Raw genomic sequence first — 24,321 nt, 5'->3', positions numbered from 1 at the left:
TAAAGATATACAAAATTTGACAAGAAATGTGACAAACACGCATTCAACAAGAAGGTAATTAACAGTAGACACAAGGAAACAGAGGTGGTTAGACCCCAGTTTCTCTTTGTGGATGCCAAGGCACAGGTGACAGAGGCAGTTAGACCTCAATTCACTCCGCATCGGAGTCACAGGCTTCGCAGGTGGTTAGACCTGAGACGCTCAGCGAGGAGAAGGGTGGTAGCCAGGGCGGTTAGGCCCCAGTTACTCAATCGAACAAGAATAATTGGGCAGAGGTGGTTAAACCCCAGCCTCCTGGAACAAGTATAGAAGGTGACGAAGGTGGTCAGACCTTCAACGCTCTCGAGGAAGTTAAGCTAGGCAGCCAAGGTTGTTAGACATTTTCTGCTCATTGGACAAGAAACACCCCATCCCATTCATCGAGTGTGGGCAGGGGTTACCAAGGGGACATCAGTCTTTCTTGGCTTTTCCCTTTCAGGTGGGCACGGACCCACTAGCCTGTGGCCCTCTAGACAGGCCTGCCACTGCATTCTCAGCAAAGGGGGCCTGTGTCTGTTGGGCCGCTGGGAAATGTCTCGGCCTTGGGGCCTCTTCTACCACACCATCGTCCACCAACATTCCCTCAGTATGGGGAACAGGGTTATGGGGTGGGGTGGGTTCTATCACCTGCGAATATGGCAACAGTGGATAACACATTGTGTAGTGAGGAGGCAGGTCCTGGGGGGGTCCTGAAATGGCAGAACTAGGGTCACTTACCTGCAACCTGGAAAGGTTGTATCCAGTGGTGCTAGTCGCCTTCATTATTTGTGCCGCTTCTGAGCGGTAGTGTTTCCAGAGGCAGCAAAGAAGATACTTCTTCCCTGCCTCAATAGTATTTTCGAAATTTCAGGGATGATCCCCAAAACATCCATCAAGTTCAGTGGTGGACACGTTCTGTCTGTTCATGAACTTAATGTTGAAGAATCAACCATGAAGTTGATGAGCCTCCAGCGAAGTGCTGTCGAACCCGTTCCTCATTTCATGGTCGAGCCATTTCAAGTCCACCATGAACTTGAACCCTTCAATCGAGTTCAAGAATGGGTGAACCCAGTCATTCCACCGCTTTTGGCAGCAGTTACAACTGTCCGACACAGGCCAGTTTTGGCCACTGATAGTGACACCAAAGTGGAAGTCACCCTGGGAGAATGTGCCTGGGATAGGGACATTTCTCCAGGTCCCAGCAGTGGGAGAGCGATTCACCTCAGCGAATCATGAATACCCCTCTGGGACTAAGTAAGGCACCTCGCTGGGTTGGGGCGGAGGAGGTGCTGTCATGGCACCAAAAGAAGATGAGGGCCCTTGAGGCCCTGGGGGAGGAATGGGAGCCGCATGGTGACCATAATGGCTGTCCATGAGGCCAGCAAGAGGAACCCTTACTCTTGTTGGGACAGGAGGTCTCGCAGCGCAGTTATGCGCCTCCACATTCAAAACAGACATAGGGACCACTGGTGCCCTATGCTGGCTGTGTTGAGATGGTACAGGTGGCGTTGTTGTGGGGACAAGTCCGTGCAGGTCAAACCAACACTTATCACACATTTCACCCCCTACTGCATCAGGGACTAGGATTGGTGAGTCGTGGTAATGATAGGAGTTGTAGAGACTGTGGAGGTGGTTCTGACGAGTCCAAGATCGTCGGATTCGGTGGAGTGGTTGAGGAGATATGGCTTTTTCTTTATTTTCCTTACGATTTTCATTCATTCACACATGTGACTTTCCTTTTATATTTGTATCGGACTCTTCCATGACAACTGTACAGACAGTTAGTTAGAGGTTAGAGAGAGTATCAGCACCGTACTCCCAAGGACCCACACCCACCTAAGAGATAGAGAGAGACCTACCCCCCTAGACCTGAGCCACGAGTCTAGATTGATAGACCTGTTACAGCATACCTACTCTCGACATGTGAGGGATCTTACGAGGGTGAGAGCCCTCGAAGGCGTTAGCTTCCTTTTCCATGCGATTGATCTGTTTTTCGAGGTCATTGCACTTGTCTCAGAGCCATGATTGGTGATGGGAAGAGTTTCTCAACTCGAGATCGAGACGAACGTTCTCAATCTTGAGCCCATGGAAATTTTCCTGTAATTCCTTAATCTCATTTCTGAGGTTATTGGCCTCGTCGTGAGATCAGGAGAGTTCGCCTTCCAAAAGGCGGACTCGTTGGCTTGCTTCCTTAAGAAGGTTGCCTAGTATTGAGTCATTCGAGGCTGCAATGGGTGGTCTCACTGGCTCTCACTGCATGTGGGGATTGGAGCATAGATGTTGCATGCTTGTCTGGAAGGTGTCATGGTTGAGGTCAGACCTGGAATGGTCCGGAGTCGGACCAAAGGTGGTGTTGGAGCTGGAGGTGGGATAACCTCTTGGGAATCAGCAGGGAGAAGGTGGTGGAAGGAAGTGGGGCTCTGGAGTTAGTTTCGGAGTTCTGGGAGCCCAGAGCGGAGGTCAGGATTGTATGGATATGACAGAACCAAACCAAACCACAGGACCAGAACATTAATTATTTGTAAATACAGAGCTGTATCAGCATTTGTAAAAGATTTCATTTAGCGCTCTGGAGATTTTACAATGTTCCAGCAGGAAAATTGGAGAAATTTGAACAGTAGATACACCCTCACCATTGTAGCTTCATGGCAATCCTTGGAATTATGGTTCGGTCCTGGTTCTGGTCCTCAAAAAATTACCCCAAGACCAAACTGAACCGGACCATGGCACCCCTAGTGACAGGACCGTGTGGCTACACCTACCAGGACCAACCACAAGCCCATTCTTGTCAGGGACGTGTCCGGGGTCGAGAGGGCCCAGGGGTAATGCCCGGCACTGAGGCCATCGCGGGGTGTGGAGCGGGCATGCGTACTGGCGGGCCCGATCTGGGACGATGGTCCCTGGCCACTCAGACTGAAGTGGAGAATGTGAGAAGAAGGTTACTTCTTCGGTTCCCACTTCAGGTACATTTATGTACATGCGGCTTGAGTCATATGACGAGTGCCACGTCATCCTTGGAGACAGCCACAGGCATCCAGGTGTCCCTGTGGGGGATCCCGAGAGCATCCGCTGCATGCGCGTGTGCTGGGCACAGCAGGAAGCCATCTGGGGTGTGTGGGCTGGACGGGTCAATAGTACATCGATACAAAGGAAGATGGTCTGTGTAGATAGAAGGAAATAAACAGGAAGAGGAAGATGAGAAGAATGAAATAACGAAAGGAGAAGGAAGAGGGGAAAGAAAGGGGAAGAGAGGGAGGAAGGAGGAGGGAGAGGGATGGACAGTGGGGAGCGGGTGTGGTGTGGCCAGGTGGGTCCGGGTGGACCCGGGTCAGGCGGGTGTGCCCTGACAATTCTCCCTTCATTTGCCCCTTTGATTTCTTCGCGGTGTCTAGAGGATGGTGGTGCTCCTTGTCCGATCCTGACCCAACTCCCGGACCTCCTTCTTCACCACCTCTGGAGTCCTACCCTATCGCTGTCCGTTCCGATATTCGCCTTCAGTCCTGGCACTACACCTCCTCTCACCTCCCATGCCACCTCCACTCCTCCGTCCCTCTCCTGTCCTATCTCCGTCTGCTCCGATACTCACCTCGGACCGAACACCACACCTCTCGCCACCCTCCTCCTACTCCTCCTCCCACTCCTCCGCTTCCTCCCCACAACACCTCCACCCTTCCATCACCCTCCTACTCTTCTCCCGTCCGCTCCGATACTCACCCTCCGACCTGACACCTTTCCTCTCCTCCACACCTTTCCTCCTTCCTCCTTCCTCTCTCTCCCCTCTGGCCCTCTTCCGTCGACCCCCCACCAAGTTACGACCTTCCGCCGCTGTCCCGTACTTCGTACTCAGACACTGCTCATACCTTTGCTCCAAGCCTCCATCATAGCTCCTACCTCGGACTTTGACTCCACTCGGCCTTAGTCCATTGCATTGGCGACCTCATACTACGTAAACACCATTGCCAATATCCCTCGGACTTTCAACCCTGCCTCCATAACCTCCGTAAGCTCCGCACCTCCAAGCTCCATGGATCACCTTCAGCACTTTCGCCACTTGTAATGTATCCCTCGCGTTTTCCCCTCATCCCTATTTGGACTGCTGCTTCTTCCCATTCTAGCCAGTTAGTCATCATCCCCACTTCCCCTCATCCTCCTGCCCCTCTGGGCCTCGCCCTCCTTACCTCCTTTCCGACGTACCACAGGTTCTGCCTTATGACCTTCGGTACCACTCCGCTTCGGTCTTCCCTTTGTTCCCATTCGGATGCCTTCGTTCCAATTCGGATCCCCTTTGTTTCCTTGTGCTTTCGCCTTCCCATTATATATATCGGCACCTGTACATACTCATTTTAGACCTTAGTCTAAAATCGACCTGAAATGCCCCCTAGAGACTTCCTGCTCACCCCCTATGAAATTAAGGACCAAATGGACAAACAGCAATGGCACAGCGCTCCGCTTGAGTCGCTGAGGCCAAGGTCCCTCCTTGCTAAGTCTCCAGTTCCCCTCCGGAATCGTCCACCCTCACCCAGTTCTAACACTCCTGGACATTGCACAGGCCTTAATCGGAGCTGCGCATTGTAGGGGTACCATAGTTTGGTTTGGTTTGGTTCGGTTCAGAGGTAGAATCCCACGAACCTGAACCCAAACCGGTTCGAAAAGAGGATGGGAAGGCCAAACCTGAACCAAACTTTGGTTCGAACTGAACCATGGTTCAACAACAGTTTGGTACAGGTTTGAACTGGTTTGAACAGACACCTATAATGAGATGTGTTTACAGCGGAATTAATATATTGCAAGAAGTATTATACATCCTCTGCATGCTTTGCTGCCTCCTTAGCCTCATATTCTTTCCACCTTTTGAGTTGTTCTTGAGCAGCCATTTCTTTTGCATCCTTCTTTTCCTGCTGATATCATAGCAGGTTGGCTTTGGAGATCTGAATCCGGCCAAGGTGTTCAGGTAGCAGGCAATTGTGGCTCCCAGTATCGGTATGCTTAGCTGCTGAGAATGCCTGCTCACATGGCACGGATGATCTGGGGACTGGAAGAATGTCCCGTGCCATTGCTTGCAACACTGGATATGCGGAGCCCCTGTTCTATGTATCATACAGCCTGCTGAGTGTGGTGCAAGGATTTTTAAAGTTAATATACGTACCTTCCAAAAATCCAGCATATCGGTACCAGGTGGTTCAAGAACATCGCTTATGTAGTGATTCAGCTCAATGTATGGATTGCCAGCCTTGATCTCTTGAGTACGGCACATCCAGCTGGCAGCAAGATGACATGATATGGCAAATGTTTGTGACACAGATGACACCGATGTTGACAATCTCGTGGCCTCAGGTGGAATAGTGCTTCCCAAGGACTGAGTCACAGGAGTGATGTGAGCTTGATGGTATTCGAGGAACTGAAAGCGGCTCAGTCAGGCCTGGGAAATGGGAAGTAAAAAACTTACGATCTTTCACACAGCATCCATTGCTCTTGGTTGATATTCTGGAGCCCAAAAGTACTTAATGTATGTATCTTTTGTTGTGGGGTCAAGGACTTGTGATAAAAAAGACATTAGAATGATATGAGATGTATGATTTGGCACATACTAGTACTCAGCACCGCTAAGGGCAATTCATCAGTGGCATCATAGTACTTTCCGAGGAGCGTAACTCCATCCTGAATTGCACTAGATATCGTGGCGAAGGCAGGGTCTTTCCCTTTGTTCTCCCATGAGGTCATGAGCTCTTCATATGTGGAGAGGAGGTGGGAGAAACTGGGGATATCTGACCCTGAGAATGCTTGCTGTGCATCGCCAGCAACCTGATTACATGCTGTCATAAATATAATGGGATCTTCCTAGTGAAATTATATTGCTCTCTTACCTCTAGGATATCAATGATACGCTGTATCATAATCCAATCCTCATCTGTGAATACCCATGATTGGTATTTGGGAGTTTTGCCTCTTGCTTTTGGGACAGAGCTTTTTTGGTCAGCATGCTGGACAAAATGCATAATTGCCTATATGATAATCAGAACCTGAACACAATTGAATCAAAGCGTCATACTGGTCGTAATTGCACAAATCGCTTCAGGAGCATTAGCCAAGAGCCCCAGTGCATATTCCCATACATTACAAGCTCCAATGGTGCAATGCCAACTTTGTTGCAGCACTCTTGTAGATAGTGTTTTGCACCAGAGGACTTTCGAATCTAGGAGTAGAAACAGGTGAAATATTATTGTGGTTGAATCGATTTTCACATTGAAGGAGCGGAACCGAGAGTGCAGTTTTCCCTGTTCCTGGTTGTGGGGGAGTGTACCTGCTGAGTATGGTGCTGTGTTAGTGTTTTGGTTGCTTTTCAACAGTTTAGTGTGCTATAGAAAAATCAAACAATCAAACACCCAGCAGAGCTGTTTAAATAATTCTGTCTGTCTGAGCCGACTCTGGTCTGTTCAGCTCTCAGTCAGAATTCACCTAATTTTACCACTTTTTAGTATAGGAAGTGATTACTCCTATGTGTGGAGAGATACTACTGTTTTCTCCCTTCACACTGTCACTTTTTGTTCAGTAGTAACAAACTGCTTCTAAGTGTCTCACTTAGACGCCTATAAATCTCCTATCTCACTTATCACACTGTTGTTGCCTTTTGTACAGTGGCAAACTTAACTGTCTTATCACTTTTTCGCACTGGAGTGAGAACCAGAAGTGCTTGAGAGAAATATTACTCTATTTTCTTACTTCTCTGAGGGGCTGCAAAGAGAGCGAAATCATGGTCCTTTTATACCTTTCAAGACCTTTCTTTCCCACGCTTTGCACTATTTACATGCAATAGAGTATTTACAAGCTTTTGTTCTAGAAAGTGTTAATGACTTGCCCAGATGACTTAGTCAGATATGACTCAACCAAAATGACTTGGTTAAGTGTGATGAGGCTGTGTATGACTCAGTCTGAATTGGTTTGAGGCTGTGTATTTCTATTTTCAAGAAATGACTCAACCATATTATGACTCAACCAAAGTGACTTGGTCAAAAATGACTTGGCTGAAAATGACTCCATCAGAAATGACTCAGTCAGGGTGTCATACAGTTCTGTCTAGAAAATATTTCTAACTAGTTGTTCATAGGTTCATATAATCCATATAGTGTAAGAATAATGTTCTTCAAAGTATGTTTTAACATAAACAGTCCAAAAAATGTCATAAAAATGTAATGTATCTTGCCTAAGTCTTCTCATCATCTCGGATCCCCCTCGTTCCCAGCTTTCTATTGATACCAGTTTTGTCTGTTTTGATGAAGATCTGCCAATGTGCAGCCATGGGAACATCTGGTGAATGTCCATGCACAGGGAAACTTGTGCGAAGACTGAGGCTCAAATGTGTGGTCACTCTACCAGTTAAGGTGTTTAACTTGTCACATGACCTTCAACATGGTGTCGAACCCAAGTGATACACACAACCTTGATTAACTCCTTCAATTACTCTTTCCTCCCATTCCAGCTTGCTATCATACAAGGGTCAAGCATCCATGTATGTGAGGGTCATTCTTTAGTTGTTGATGATGTCCTCGGAACTTTCCCTACAACATACCTGCACAATCAAGGCCCAGACACAGGCCAAAAGGGGACCAACCAAATGCTCCCAGTCATTTGGTAGCTCCAGTCCAGCAAAACTCAGTGTATTAACATCTCCAGTATCTTCCCCATCTGCTACCTCCCCAAATTTGGATGTACCACCAGCAAGCACACATATAACAGCACCAATGGCCAAATTAACAATGTGGCCCATACACCTGCTCAGCTTTTAACATCGGATCAAGCAATAACATTAACTGGCCACTCACTGGACACGATGCTGCGATGGATCCCACTTGATGTTATCATCTTCGCTGAGAATCTTGCTGATCACATGCATTGCAACGTCATTTGTTGATGCATTGTCTGAAGCAATATACCCAATCTATGTATACAGTCCTTAAATTTTTGAGGGGATGGAAGAATAATAAAGTGTGAGCCTTTGATGTGGGGATCATTTTTTAAATTTCCTTCAACAACTGCCGACCAATGTTGTCCCTGGTATGTGGACCATCCAGCTCACAAAAGGACATGAGGTGAGAACACATCTTCCAGTTGTTGTCAAGGAAATGGCAGGTGATACCAAGGAACCCCTTCGTCGTTGCGGAAGTCCATGCATCAAAGGTGAAATGAATGAGTCTGCTGGTGTTCTGGGTGGAATGTGGCTCTGACAACTACTGATCGAGAGTCTAAGGTGGGCGTACCTTGAGCTGGTCCTTCAGTAAGGCCCTAACCTGTGTGGAACGATCCAGAATGAGTGTCTCCATTTTCGTGTGATATGGTAAGTCGCTGTCCTTGTACTTTGGCCCACTGTCTAGCCCTGCCCATGCATGGTAGGACATGAGATCCCAGAAGGAATGTGAGTCTACAAAGTCAAAGCCCTTTATGGTTCATGTCAGGTTGCTGATTCACAACATGCAGATGAGAAACTTACAAGGTCATGCTCAATTATGAGATTTTCCACTAGGTGGAGCATCAATTGCATCAACATTTGATGATATTATTGATTTGCAATGAATACAAACTTCTCTGCCAGGAGAATTTGCTTCCGTTGCTCCTGCACTCCCTCTGGGATAGCTCTTCTATCTGGTGATATGTCTAGTTCAATGCATTGCTGGAGGTAGAGTTCCCAGTGTTCACCACCCATATGGCTTATGTGTGTTCAGAGCGTACTTGAGCCTGAGTTTGCAGAGAAACAAATCTTCAAATGTTTCATTTGAGAACCACGTTCATAAGCGGCTCTAGGAAAATAAGCTAGCATTAGTATTTGCTTTAAGGATGATTTATTCACACTTACTGGCACACTTGGCAGACACAGACAGTTTTCCCTTCAATCTCCACCAAGTCAGTAAATACTGATCATAAATCATGCAGTCTGCGCATTTTCTTGGACTCAAGAAACACCTGCGCAACAAGTGTGTCCTGCTCTCTGAATACATCTGTGCTTTCCTTAGCACCTGGAGCATCATCGTCCACATTTTTATTCTGAGACCTCATGCTGTCTGCTCCCTTGACATGAGCTTGGGCTCTCTTGTGGGCTTGGCCTTTCCCGTGTTGCTTCCTACACTTCCGGGGAATGTTGTGAGGCTCAGTCTGACTGTCGGAGACATCGGCATCAGACTCAGTGGTTGACAGTGCATGGGACAAAATGTTTTTCCATCTCTTTCTGGTGTTACCATGGTAGGCCAACAGTTTCTTGTTATTTGGATTGAGACCGAACTTGGTGTCAGGGCAATAGCCCTGAACCCCGAGCCACATGTAATTAAGATACATATAGTCACATGGGTAAGCGGGAACCTCCGGGTAACTGCTTACACACTACCATAAAATACACACCCTTGTATCACTTATGGCTCTGTGTGCTGAGCTACCCTGAGACCTCACACTTTTTTAAGAGTATGAGGTGTGTTTTACAACACAACCCACAAAAACTCAACAATCTTAACATCTTGACTTGGTAGCACCAATGGCACCTAAACATGCCTGCAAGGGCAAGTGTCAGGGCACACCCGCCTCACCCAGCTCCACCCGGCTCCACCCCACCCGCTACCCCCTTCTTCCCCTTCCTGTCTCCTCCTCCCTCCACTTCCCCCTCTTCTTATTTCTTCTCTGTCTCATTCTCTATTCTTCCTATTTCTATTTACATCGACGACTTTCCTTGATCGATGTACTACTAACCTGCCTGCAACCCATGCACAACGCACCCAGCCCCAGATGCTCTGGACGACCCCTGGGTATGCCTGGCACGCGCGCCTGCAGCGGATCCCTTCGGGATCCCCCATGGGAATACCCGGGTGGCTGGGGCTGTGCATGGGGACAACATGGCAACTCTCATGTGACCTGAGCACCATGTATATAAACATACCTGGGGTGGGAACCAGAGAAGCAGTCTTCTTCTCACCACTCCCACTTCAGGTAAGTAGCTTAGTTTTCCTTCTAATGATAATTAACACCATTCCCACTTCAGGGACATCTGCCTGCGCTGGACCCATTGCCATACACGCCCGCTTCACACCCCACTGGGCCCTCAGTGCCAGGCGATATACCCAGATGCTCTTGACCCCGGACCAGTCCCTGACAGCAAGGTCGTGTCTGCAGTGACGTTGAAAAGAAACGAGCGGTTCATTAAGAAACCACAATCTCCCATCATGGGAGATTCAAATCAACAGTCGTCATCAGATGACAATGAGGATCAACACAATCCGGTAACAGCAACCACCTCAGGGCTGGCCCCTGAAGGTTTTAGAAACTTACATGGAGTAAGTGCGGGGCCCAATACCCCTAGAACTCCACGTCATACCAATCTAACCCAAGCTGGGGAAGATCCCTCACCTCCTCAGGAGGCAATCGACTTGCGTGATAAACGCGTAAGTGCCAAATGATCAGCCCAAAAAGCTGATCGGATAGAGTTGCAGGAAACTCCAGGGCCCCACTATCCCCTGGAGTCCTCCACCATGTCCCCAAGTCAAGCCCTAAAGGGAAACAAAGGGAAGAGCCTCTGCGTTGGCTATCCGAAAAACTACTGGACTTGTTCCAGGTTCTGTCCAAATGGAGGACAGAAAACGAAGACCAACTTCTTCTCAGGCTGGAAGCCCGAGAAGGCACGAAAAAACACCCTGAGAGCAGGATCTCCCAGAGCACAGAAGCTCCAAAAGAACTTCCGCTGTTTACACTACCCCACGCCATGCCAGGACAAGGCAAGGTCGCTAACCTCGGAGGAGGTCTCCAAGATAATGAAGAGGAGGTGAACCGAAATGAGGGAGTTCGCTGAGGAAGCCTTACAGAAAAGTAAGGAAAAACCAGCGAACAGACCCCTCTATGAAAGGGAAGCACCCTCCGCAATGGCCTTGCCTAAACAAAGCGAGCGTGGAGTGTTCACTCCAAGAACCCCTTCTGGAACCCCCAGAAGCAGCAATGTCAACTGCGGAGAGTCACTGCTCGCCCAACCAAACTTCCTCCTGGAAAACCAGGAATCGCGCATAATAAACACGATAAACTCAATCCAAAAAAAGATTGAGGAAACAAACCACAATAGCATGGCTCGTCTAGAGATAACTCTAGAAAGAATGGCCAATGCAATCGATGCGTTGACTGAAAAAATCAGTGAGCAGACAGACTTGCTGAAGGAGATGAATTTCTCACAAAATAGTGAGGAAACAAAAAAATGCCCCTGGGCCACGGGCCAGGACAAAAATAGAACTCGCGAAAAATTCACGAAAAGAACCACCAGTGAAAGCACACTGGAGTATCATCAGCGACTCGACAGAGATGCTAAGGAGATCCTTCTCCCAAGGATAGGAGAAGATGATGCCGAAAGAAGGCACTGTTCAGAAATTAGGAGGAGAATCGGCACGTACCAAAGGTTTGGCCAAACATCCACCTTCAACGAACCTCTCGAACAGAGAGGTAACACAACCACACTCTCTCAAAACAATGAGAGAATCCAAATACAACTTCAGGTGAATTCACCCGAGACCAAAGAACGCTGTGAGGAAGATTTTCCCCAGCAAAAACCCCCCCAAAGGAGAGATCTCCATTGGATAGCAACCCCGCAAAGGCAGGGGAGCAAGAGGAGTACCTGGAGAAATGGTATGAAAAGGCCATAAGAATGGCCGAAGTGAGAATACTCACTCCCTACCCAGAGGGAGTGAAGCCTGAAGCTCTAAAAAATGGGCCGGCTTTTCCTGACAAGAAAGGGTCAGGGGAGAACGACATGGAATCGTTGTGGCAGTGGTTCACAGAACTACTGGGATTCCTCGCCTTGCAAGGATGCAAAGGTCCCCAATTCGACGAAGTCCATCTGGACTGCTTGATTCGCAGATTAGGGGGACCTGTGTTCGACCTCAGAATAAGACTTCGAGACGAAACTCTCCTCAGAGGAGACGAGGGCATGTTCCTCAAAGTTCTCAACATATTGATGAGAACCTTCATTAAAGCCTCTGCTGCGTTGAACGTGACAAAAAAGTACCACAACGTTAAATACGAAGCGGAAAAAGGCCTAAAACAGTTCTACTTAGAACTGTCTAAAGCAGCATCCCAGATGGTGACGCCGCCAGACCAGGCGTCCTTCAATGCCAGGTTCCTAAACTACATTCCCCTCGAATGGAAGAGGGAAATGATCACTCATGACAGAATCAGAGCAGACTTCTCCTCAAATGAGGAGATGTTAAAAGAAATATCTTGTGTAGATGAGATAATCCACAGGCTGAAGATGTCATCAGCCTACAAATTGGGATATTATACCTGAACAACCACCATGGCAACCACGAGCTGCAGTAGAGCTCTCCCATCAGGAAAGAAGGCTGAAGAGCTGAAATCCAGATGGAAAGAGGATACATCCTCGAAAAACTCGAGGAAAACTGACCAAAAGTCAGTTCCAATTTGCAGCAAATGTGGAAAAATAGGGCTAACGAAAGATTGCCCAAGACACAATGCAATGAGGGATGAAAAACCAAGGCGCATAGCTGCCATGGAGATCGCGACCACAACAGAAGAAGAGTCAGAAGACTCATCAGATGAGAAACCAGAGAACAACTCTGGTAACTCCGGAGCATCAAGCTTCGAAGTAGAGGACCCATACAAAGGACCTCAATACTCACCCGACTCAGAGGGTGAGGAAGTCAATGTTGGGACCATAAGGATGGGCCCAATGTCAGTCGTCGATCACGAGGACATAAATTACAAAATCAAACTGGCTGTAGCATGCCAGTTAGAAAACACAGCAGATGAAAAAGTCGCTGAAGCCTTGGTGGAAGCACCAAGAAAAGATGCCTTGGGGAAATACACCAAAGTACCCAAGGAAAACAAGGACAAAGGGAAGAAGGACCAAAAGTCCATCGAAACCCAGACCCCCTTGTTTGATGCGAAATTCCGCATCTCAAAAGATGCGGGAAAATACCCTGCAAACAGACCGCTCTCAACAAAGAGAACACTGACAGCTCACATAAAAATAGCAGGCATAAAAGCCTATGCGCTATTCGACAGTGGAGCTGAAATGGACGCTATATCACTGGACTTTGTCCATGCAGTCCACATCCCAATTCTCCAATTGGAGAACCCAGTCGTCCTTCAAATGGGGACGAATCGGCACCCCCTGGTTAAACAAAAACCAGGTAAGCTTAGACTTCCGGTCCCACAAAGTGAGAATGGTGAACAAGGGCAACATAGATACCCTTGGAGTCAGTGAAGACTGTGTGATGAGATCACATGGATGGAAAACTCGAGCAAGAGCTTGAGAACAACCAAAAAAGAAGCCCCCCTGACAGGGAGGCGGGATTGAAACACACCTCAGGGTAATCGAAAGAAAGTGCCCTGAAGGTTGGCCCAATCCTAGTCTGGAAGGACTAGAACTTCCAGACGTACCACATCTGGAAGGTCTCTCCATGAACAACCCCGAGTTCGAAATACTCAGGGAGTGGTGGAGAGAGAAATTCGAAACCGTAATGGTGCCAGCGCCATTAGAAATGCTTCCCTTGAGGGAGGTGAACCATCGAATCCCGTTGAAGGATCCGAACAAGAAATTTCGGGAAAACACCCCGAGATGTCCTGCAGCACTGCAGGAAGCACTAGCGACCAAAATAGATCGCTATGTAAAAGCAGGATGGTGGTATCCCACAAACAGCAAGCGAGCATGCCCACTACTGTGTATCCACAAAGCAGATGGATCTTTGCGCACGGTAATAGACGCGAAGAATTGTAACTCAAACACGATCCTCGACGTCACACCAATGCCAGACATGCAACTGATCCAAGAATCAGTCGCCAGAGCAACATACCGATCCAAGATCGATATGTCAGACGTGTATGAACAAATACGCGTGGATCCAGACGACATCCATAGGATGACATTCTCTACGCCCCATGGGATGTACAACTCGAACACGATGCAGCAAGGAGACTGCAACGCTCCCTGCACTTTCCAGCATGCACTGACCTGGGAACTATGAGGAGAAGTAGGCAGATGCCTACACATCTGGTTTGATGATATATTCACCAGCACAAGCTCGGTGGAGAACCACAATAAAGCACTATTGTGGTTGTTCACTCGCCTCAAGGGGGCGAAATTCTACATAAGCCGGAAAAAATTCCAGCCATTTGCTCCAATCCTAGACGTTCTAGGAAGCCGTGTGGATGAACAAGGCATCCACACTCAAGCGGACAAAATGGAAAAAATCCACAACTGGCGAGAGCCAGTAGACCACACAGGAGTCCTAAGATTCCTGGGAATGGTAGAATATCTATTGATATTCATGCCAAACGTCAGTGGCTACACAGGACCACTGCAAACAATCTGCTCAAACAAGCAGACATTCAGGTGGACACCACTCCACCAGAAATGCTTTGACAAGATCAAACATCTAGCATGCAGGGCTCCGATCCTGAAGCCCGTCCAGTGGAATCCTCCGGAAAGCCTCTCAGAAGAAGAGAGGACCAAACTCCACATCTGGGTCATAACAGACGCATGCCCAGCGGGCATGGGCGCACTAATTGGACAAGGCAAAAAGTGGCAGACTTGCCGCCCAGCCGCATTTATGTCCAAAAAGTTCACCAACACACAACGTAGGTACTTCGCCTACAAGCTTGAGGCACTGGGCGTCCTCAAAGCACTCATAAGATGGTAAGACGATCTCATGGGAGGCTGTGAATTCACAGTAATCATGGACCACAAAGCTTTGGAATATTTCAAAGTGAAAAACCACAACTCAGGCAGACACCTGAGATGGCAAGCCTTCTTCGCAAGCTTCAATTGCGAAATAAAATACGTGGAAGGCCACAAGAACAAAGTGGCAGATGCACTCTCACGGTACTACGACTCGTCAACGGACGAGGATCTGCATTTCGATGACTACATGTTGGCGGACATCCATCTGGACAAAAATGCAGAAGATACTATCTCCGACAGAATCGAGGAATACGAAGAACTGCTGCTAAGCAGTACCCTGAGTAAAAACTCAGAGAGAAGAGACTTGCAGCAATATGCGCGAGAAATACCCTAGAGGAAGCTCTAGGGGAGAGCGATAACCTAGAGGAAACTCTAGGGGGAGCACCCAAAATCTGGAAGAAATCATACCTTTGAAAACAATTCGAAGGGAAAGACCTCATTGAGGCAATAAAATCTGGATACTCACAAAGCCAGATCCACTGGGAAATCCTAGAGAACCCGGGAAATTTCAAAAACTTCTCCGTGGAGGATGGGCTGATAACCCAACTTGGAGAAGGAAGAACGACCCAAATAGTAGTCCTGAAAGGGAACTACGAAAGGAAGTCCATTCAAGGAATAATCCTTGAAAACATCCACAAAACACTTGGACACCTAGGATCCAAGAAAACAGTGGAAACCCTCTGTCAACACTTCTGGTGGAAGTCAATGAGGAAGGATACCCACAAGTTCTGCAGGTCTTGTGGAACTTGTCAAACAACAAAGAAAAGCACCAGGAGAAATCCCGGACTGCTTCACCCACTCCTGACCCCGGAGACACCATGGTCGTCAATAGCTATGGACTTCACTGAAGAAGGGGGAGGGTTGGAGTGGTTGCATGCACAGTTCATTGACTGGGAGTTGATTCCACTACTCCTCACTGTCTAGCTAACTATACAGCTGGTCACGGTATCACGGAAGAGTCCGAAAATGACAAATAAGGAAAGAACAATAAGAAAAGGAAACATCAGGCTCTAATGGAATCAGAAAAATCAGGAAAAATAAGAAATATGCAGGAGAGAACATTGGCTAAGGGTGGTAGAATCGCAGGATTTGGCTTGTTTATGGTACACCAGCAAATCCCCATTACAACGTCCAACGTCCACCTAATTCCAATAAAAACAACAACGAACGCACTAGAACTAGCATTCGTATTTCTTTGTGAAGTTGTAAGACTCCACGGTCTACCACACTCGATCATATCAGATTGAGACTTGAAATTCACGTCAAAATTTTGGTGTGAACTACACCAAATACTTGGTGTGCAGTTGAAATTCACAACTGCATTCCACCTGCAAGGCGACGGCCAAGCGGAAAGAATGATACAAAAAGCAGTACAAATACTATGCACGATGGTTAGACCAGATCAATGCGACTGGGCAGCGAAACTGTCGATGGCAGAATTCACGATCAATGCGAGCTCGAACACATCGACAGGATTTGCCCTGTTCGAATTAATCTATGGCCATATGCCAAAGATGTGCCTAACAGCACCACCCTCGGACTGCCCAGGAGTAAACGACTTCGCCCAAAAGGCGAAGGAAAACCTCATGGCAGCACACCACGCGATAATACACAATCACGCCGCTCAAACAATCCAGGTGAATAAGAAAAGACGCCCGGACCCGCCTTTGAGAAAAGGTGAGCTTGCATACTTATCCACAGATAAGCTGAACCTACCCAAAGGAAGGGCAGGGAAACTAAAGCCCTTATACATAGGGCCTTACGAAATTCTGGAAACATTTCCAGAGACGTCAAACTACGTCCTCAAGTTGCCAACACAACTTGAACAATGCGGAATCCACCCAAGATTCCACATATCCCGGCTCATACCTCACGAGCTGAATGACCAAGAAATCTTCCCAAATAGGGAAGTAAACATATTCTATGATTTTGGGGAAGACCCGGATCGCAAAGCAGTAGTTCGTGAAATCTTAAACCACGCATGGGTTCACAATGAACTCTGGTTTAAGGTTAAATGGGAGCTAGGGGACACCACATGGGAACCCCTAGGAAATTGCAATGACCTCATCCACCTGGATGAGTACCTCACATTACAAAATGTGAGGGAACCAGAAAGGCTCCCCGTCGAAGAAGACAGGGAACTCTCGGCATCACTATGCCCCCAAAAACGGAGGTGGAGGAAGTAAAGCCAAGGGACGATGGCCCACAGCCAAGAGCGTGGGAAAGTTCTGGGTGAGCAACTCGCCCAGACAGCCACACCATGTACTAGAGATCACATGGGCCAGGCAAGTAACTCACCTAGACCACGTGAACCACAGGCTCATGTGTAAAAGCACACACGACTGCGGTGAATCCCATGCATGCAAGAATGAAAACCCATCCCACCACCATGAGAAACATAACAACGAAATGTCGTTCTCTGGGGGAGGCAACCCTTGGTTCAATCCAAACAAGCCACCGGACATCGAAATACGACAGCCTGGGGAGCAAGGCTCTCCGGAACAACAACAACACCAGGCACAAATAAGCACCATGGACTACACAACGCATGCAGCACAAATGAGTGCTGCGAACCAACAACCATTCGCGTTGCTAACAGGCACCACATACCCCCAGCCTCCTCAGAGGGGCTTCCAACCATACGTGGTGCAAACTGCACCAATGGCGCAACAAGTGCCATTCCAGGGGCAGCATTTGCTGCTGCAGCCCCAGGTATACTCCCCAGGGAACTTCCCTGGCCAGATCAACCCCTGGATCGGCCAATTCGGCCCAGGTCCAACAACACCCCAGCCAAATGCAGGCTGGGAATCAGCCATCGCATCAGCGGTAGCTGCTCAAACAGGTCAGCTCTGCGAAGAGCTGAAAGAGATGAAGTCCCTCGTAGGAGGGAGACAAGGGAGCGACAGCGGCTCCTCGTCCAGACCGTCCAAACGGGCACGGTCTGATAACTTGAGGGCATCAGAAGACGCCTGCGACCATTGCGCCCACTGGAGGCACAAATACAACAGAGCATGAAGAGACGCCAAGGGCATCTTCAACTCTCTGAAAGATACAGAGAGAGAGGTCGACCTCCAAAAGAGGGAGATCGAATTACTAAAACGTGAGCTCAGAGAGGCATGCGCACTGGCAGACCTCGCTGCCAAACCCATTATGATGGGGGCCTCCCAGGCCAGGGGGAGGGGATACAGTTCCGGGCCTCATGAGGCACGACCCCACATGGGGACTAGCGCACCAAGGGGTGGGGCACCAACTATCCCACCACCCTGTGGGCAGGCGACCCTGTCCAGGTTGCATAAGGGCCCGCCCTCAGAAGGGCAAACCCATGTCGAGGGGAAGAGAGAGAGCGGTAGGCAACTGACGGCAGACCCTAAAACGGGGACCACTGCCAGAGGCGGCAGGCTGCTGAGTACCTCAGCACCCTATGGGCAAGCTACCCTGCAGGGAAGTGTCCACATGTTATATGAGACCGCCAAACTCAACGAGTTCGGCAAAGTCGAAGCTCCAGTTGACGAAACAATCGACCCCAACTTCCCCATGAGGAGAATAGCGGGGTCAGAAGTGGCGCACGATGCCGCATACGCTTGGTGGACAAGTGTGAGTGGGAAAGAATTCGTACACTGGTACGAACAGGCTGAGGCCACCTTCAAAAGCGGCAAGGTACACAGAACCCTTCACGAAAAAGCGAAGGAAACCGAGAAATACTTCTTGGGACTCCCAAGTATTGCAAGACTCATGGAGGAGTATAATTCCCTGGAGAACAAGGGAAAAATCTCATGGGAAAGTCTAGGCAAAGCCGCCTATCTAAAGTCCCAGTTCAAACCACTCAGGACTCCTGAGGAACGTGCCGCAAGAACTGCAGAGCAGGAAGCGAAAGCTTCCAAATACCGGGAAAGAGATGCAAGTCTGTGAGGTCTTTGGGTAGCTCAGCACACAAAGCCGTAAGTGATACAAGTATGTGTATTTTACGGTGGTGTGTAAGCAGTTACCCGGAGGTTCCCGCTTACCCACGTGACTATATGTATCTAATTTACATATGACTCGGGGTTCGGGGCTATTGCCCTGACAAAGTCTCCATGCTGGACAACCAGGCCAACAACCACCCTTCCCCATGGGAAGAACGGTAGACCTACCATACTCCACACCTGAGCCAAGTAGCTCAGGAACACAACAACCCGCTCCCACCCAGGGAGCGCCCACTTCGTCAAGCCCACAGCTCGACAATGTAGCCCAGGTTACGTCATCGCATCCGACACAGCAATCGGATGTCCAGATGAACAACCCGGAGGAAAACCCTCCTCTGGGGCAATGACTCCACCCTTGAGGAAAGGGAAAGTGACATGGTAATACGCCATCGAGGTGCCCGTGAAAACACCTTCCCCCAACTCGAGGCCCCACACACAATACTGTATGCGAGGAACCACAAGGAACAATTGCGGAAATCTCTACTGCATCAAAAGACCCACATCCACCACCACTTGTGTGTAAACACCACTCACACACGAACCCTCATGGAACAAGTGAGGAACACCAAAGACATACAACCTTTGGGTCGAAATTCATTTTCGACAAACTCCACTACTTTCCCCTCTGCGATACCCATGTATTGCCGTTCACTTCAAAGTGATGGCCCACACTCACTTATTTCCTAAAACCTTTTATCTCTCCTTCACCAACATGTACAAAATTGCCCACTTTAAAGTGGCGACAACAAAACACTCATTGATAATTTCAAACTCAATGTAAATCAATTCTTAAAACTTTATTTTCTTCACCATTAACTTTGTATGCATTGCAAATGCAACGCAAGGGGGGAGAATGTCAGGGCAATAGCCCCAAACTCCGAGCCACATGTAATTAGATACATATAGTCATGTGGGTAAGCAGGAACCTCCGGGTAACTGCTTACACACTACCGTAAAATACACACCCTTGTATCACTTACGGCTCTGTGTGCTGAGCTACCCTGAGACCTCACAGTCTGAAAGGAGGTAAGGAGGGTGAAGCCCAGAGGGGCAGGAGGATGAGGGGAAGTGGGGATGATGACTAACTGGCTAGAATGGGAAGAATGGGAAGAAGCAGTAGTCCAAATAGGGATGAGGGGAAAATGCGAGAGATACATTACAAGTGGTGAAAGTGCCGAAGATGATCTGTGGAGCTCGGAGGTTGCGGAGCTTACGGAGGTTACAGAGGCAGGGTTGAAAGTCCGAGGAATATTGGCAATGGTGTTTACGTAGTATGAGGTCACCAATGCAATGGACTAAAGCCAAGGTGGAGTCAAAGTCCGAGGTAGGAGCTATGATGGAGTCTCGGAGTGAAGGTACGAGCGGTGTCCGAGTATGAGGTATGGGACAGTGGTGGAAGGTCGTAACTTGGCGGAAGGGCGGCGGAAGAGGGCCAGAGGGAAGAGAGAGGGAAGAGGAAAGGGGAGAGGAGTGGAGGAGAGGAAAGGTGTCAGGTCCGAAGGTGAGTATCGGAGCGGACGGGAGGAGGGTAGGAGAGTGACGGAAGGGTGGAGGTGTTGTGAGGAGGAAGAGGAGTAGTAGTAGTAGTAGTAGGAGGGTGGTGAGAGGGGTAGTGTTCGGTCCGAGGTGGGTATCGGAGCGGACGGAGATAGGACAGGAGAAGGAACGGAGGAGTGGAGGTGGCATGGGAGGTGAGAGGAGGTGTGGTGCCAGGACTGAAGGTGAATATCGGAATGGACAGCAGTAGGGTAGGACTCCGGAGGTGGTGAAGGAGGAGGTCCGGGAGTCGGGTCAGGATCGGGTATGCACGGATATGACAACAACACACAGAAGCAATAACAGGGCAACAATGAAGGAATGGGAGGAAGGGAGTGGTTGGGGAGTCTGGGGCACCCTAGGGCAGGGTGCTGAACCCTGACAGTCCCCACTGAGTTTTGCCCTATCTCCAACAGGCCTGCTCCATCCACAAGTTTGCTCAAAGTCCACTGTAAGCCTCTGCTCCACAAATAAGGGAACTCCCCCAGATGTCAAGCTCAGGGCACAGCACTCCCCTTGAGTTGCTGAGGCTGCAATCCCATTCCACCAACACTGAACAGCACTTCCAGACACACCAGTTGCTTCCACCCATACCTCTGCACATGCACACACTGACAGATGGTATTCATGACTTTCTTATGTGATGCTTCCATATCACTTTCAACTTAAGGGTAACATGTAATTAACCATTATGCCCCAATTGTCATTGTTGTACCAAGAATCCTAATTTATGATCAATCACAATGATTCTTGGGAAAACTCATAGTGGTTCATGAAGGTCCATGAGGGTCCATGATCCTTTATGTGTCGACATGGCAACCCAACATAGTGCAGTGACGAGGATGGGCCACTAGGCACCTTATTGCCGATGTGGCACACCGGGGCACACATATTGTAACCACCCACCCAGGCAGTGGAAAGGACTTCTCTTAACTTCATGTTGTGTGCCACTTTGTATTCTTTTGTTCTGGCTGGCCACCCAAATAGGTACATAAGGGTCCACGACTTGGCCAGAGCACGATATCTAACTATCGACTTGATATTGCGCTCAGATACCCGCTGGCTGATAACATTATGAAGCCCCATGAAGGCTCATGACACTTCATGACACTTCATAGACAGGCATGTAACCACTCAACACCTGCCTGGAAGAACCACTTAAGTCATGAGCAATCATGACCCCCCATGCAGGTTCATGACATCTCATGAAATTCCATGATGGTTTGTCATGAACCAGCATGACTGTGTATGACACTTTGTCAGGGACGCATCCAGGGTCGAGAGGGCCCGGGGGTAATGCCCGGCACTGAGGCCGTTGCAGGGTGTGGAGCAGGCATGCGTACTGGTGGGCCCGATCCGGGACAATGGTCCCTGGCCACTCAGACTGAAGTGGAACTGTGAGTTGTTATTAAAAGGGGAGGCTATGCTACTTACCTGAAGTGGGAACTGTGAGAAGAAGGTTACTTCTTTGGTTCCCACCCCAGGTACCTTTATGTACATGTGGCTTGGGTCACATGAGGTTTGCCACGTCACCCCGCATACAGCCGCAGTCATCCAGGTGTCCCCGTGGGGGATCCCGAGGGCATGTGCAGCACGCGTGCGTGCTGGGTTGCACCACGAGGCTGTCCGGGCCGTCCGGGGCTGGGTGTGTCGTGCGTGCGTTGTGGGCGGGTCAATAATACATAGGTATGGGGAAAGGTCGTCTGTGTAGATAAAGATAGAAGAAAGAACAAAGGAATAAAAGAACAAAAGGATAGAAAGAAGAACAGGAGTTGAGGAACTGTGATGAAGGGTGGGGAGTAGAGGTGAGTGGGATACCGGGTCAGGGCAGGTGGAGCCGGGTCAGGTGGGTGTGCCCTGACACACTTCATGCTGCTTCATGAAGTTTGGTGACCATTCATGAAATGTCATGAACCACCATTACACTTTAAGTTACTGGGGTTGGGGGAGCAGGGTCGTCTCAAGCCGGTGTTTTCTGACAAACTCAGGGCTTATGAAGTTCCCAGTGGCCCCGAGTCCAGGAGGGCCGACACAGAGACAGTGGCGAGGGAGGTCAGGGAAGTCAGCTTTACAGCTAGGTTGAGGGATCTGGGGGGTTGCTTGGACAGCACGTAGATGGCAGGTGGCAGGACCACTACTTCCGGCACCATGCTTGGTGTTAGAACGGGTGGAAACGGACGACTCCGGAGTGGAATCGGAGACTTAGTGTGGAGGGACCTTGGCCTCAGCGACTCAAGCGGAGCGCTGTGCCATTGCTGTTTGTCCATGTGGTCCTTAATTTCACAGTAGGTGAGCAGGAAGTCTCTAGGGGGCATTTCAGGTCGATTTCGGACTAAACCAAAACGAGTATGTACAAGCACCGATATATATAATGGAAGGGGCAAAAGCACAAAAAGAACAAAGGGTGACCGAATCGGAACGAAGACGTCCGAATGGGAACAAAGGGTAGAGGGAGCGGAGCGGTACCGAAGGTCATAGGGCAAGACCTGTGATACGTCCGAAAGGAGGTAGAGGGGGCGAGGCCCAGAGGGGCAGGAGGATGAGGGGAAGTGGGGATGATGACTAACTGGCTAGAATAGAAAGAAGCAGTAGTCCAAATAGGGATGAAGGGAAAATGCGAGAAATACATTACAGGCGGCGAGAGCGCCAAAGGCGGTCCGCAAAGCTCGGGGGTTGCGGAGCTTACGGAGGTTACGGAGGCGGGGTTGGAAGTCTGAGGAATATTGGCAATGGTGTTTACGTAGTATGAGGTCACCAATGCAATGGACTAAGACCGAGGTGGAGTCAAAGTCCGAGGTAGGGACTATGACGGAGGCTCGGAGTAAGGTACGAGCGGTGTCCGAGTGCGAAGTATGGAACAGCGGTGGAAGGTCGTAACTTGGCGGAAGGGTGGTGGAGGAGTAACGGAGGGAGGAGAGAGGGGACAGGTAAGGGGAGAAGGAGTGGCGGAAAGGAGAGTAGTCAGGTCCGAAGGTGAGTATCGGAGCGGACGGGGGAAGTGTAGGAGGATAACGGGAGGGTGGAGGTGTTGTGAAGGGGGAGCGGAGTAGTAGGAGGGTGGTGAGTGGGGCGATGTTCGGTCCGGGATGAATATCGGAGCGGACGGAGATAGGGTCGGAGAGGTAAGGGGGAGGTGTGTTTGCCAGGACCAAAGGTGAGTATCGGAACAGCAACAGTAGGTTATGACTCCGGAGGTGAAGAGGGTGGAGGTCCGGAAGTCGGGTCGGGGTCGGGTATGCACGGATATGACAGAATTCATGAGCATGCCCAAAAATTCCCATGCCCACACATAAATGCTCATGACCCTTCATGAATATTCCTAACTCTCCATGAAATATTCCTGACTCTTCATGGAGAGTCATGACTGAGCAGCACATGGCTTGAGTGTGCAAGGTGCAACCAAATTTCCCCCCATTTGTCTCTCCTTCAATTCTCCATCAAATGTTATGTGGTAGGTACCATTTTTGTCACATGAATTAAGGCTTTTTCTGTATCTCATTGTGATTCAATAGTCCCAGATTATATGAAGGATTTGGATGAGCTGGTTCACTATATGTGCACTTATTCTGCTTACTGTGCTCTCAAAAAATACAGAAAATACTTTGGGTTACATGAAACCCTTGATTTCTGTCATATCCATGCATACCCGACCCCGACCCGACTTCTGGACCTCCACCCTCTTCACCCCTGGAGTCATAACCTACCGCTGCCGTTCCGATACTCACCTTCGGTCCTGGCAACACACCTCCTCCTTACCTCTCCGACCCTATCTCCGTCCGCTCCGATACTCACCTCGGACCAAACACCGCCCCTCTCGCCACCCTCCTACTACTCCACTCCCCCTTCACAACACCTCCACCCTCCCGTCATCCTCTTACGCTTCCCCCGTCCGCTCCGATACTCACCTTCGGACCTGACTACTCTCCTTTCCGCCACTCCTTCTCCCTTACCTTTCCCCTCTCTCCTCCCTCTGTTACTCCTCCGCCACCCTTCCGCCAAGTTACGACCTTCCACTGCTGTCCCGTACTTCGCACTCGGACACCGCTCGTACCTTGCTCCGAGCCTCCGTCATAGTCCCTACCTCGGACTTTG

General features: G+C 49.3%; 1 protein-coding gene across 1 annotated transcript; it reads right to left on the bottom strand.

Annotated features, from left to right (window-relative positions):
• Positions 1-474: 474 nt before the first annotated feature.
• EI90DRAFT_3018712 (uncharacterized protein) lies at positions 475-1,392 on the bottom strand (the record flags this gene model as incomplete). Its single annotated transcript, XM_039057253.1, has 4 exons — positions 475-666; positions 757-860; positions 969-1,239; positions 1,282-1,392. The coding sequence occupies 4 exons, from the start codon at positions 1,390-1,392 to the stop codon at positions 475-477; spliced, it is 678 nt and encodes a 225-aa protein (XP_038912769.1).
• Between the last annotated feature and the right edge of the window lie 22,929 nt (positions 1,393-24,321).

Source organism: Cantharellus anzutake (genome assembly GCF_015039405.1).
Source record: "Cantharellus anzutake strain C23 chromosome Unknown EI90scaffold_47, whole genome shotgun sequence".
Classification (NCBI taxonomy): domain Eukaryota; kingdom Fungi; phylum Basidiomycota; class Agaricomycetes; order Cantharellales; family Hydnaceae; genus Cantharellus; species Cantharellus anzutake.
This window is presented reverse-complemented; position numbering and strand designations above follow the sequence as displayed.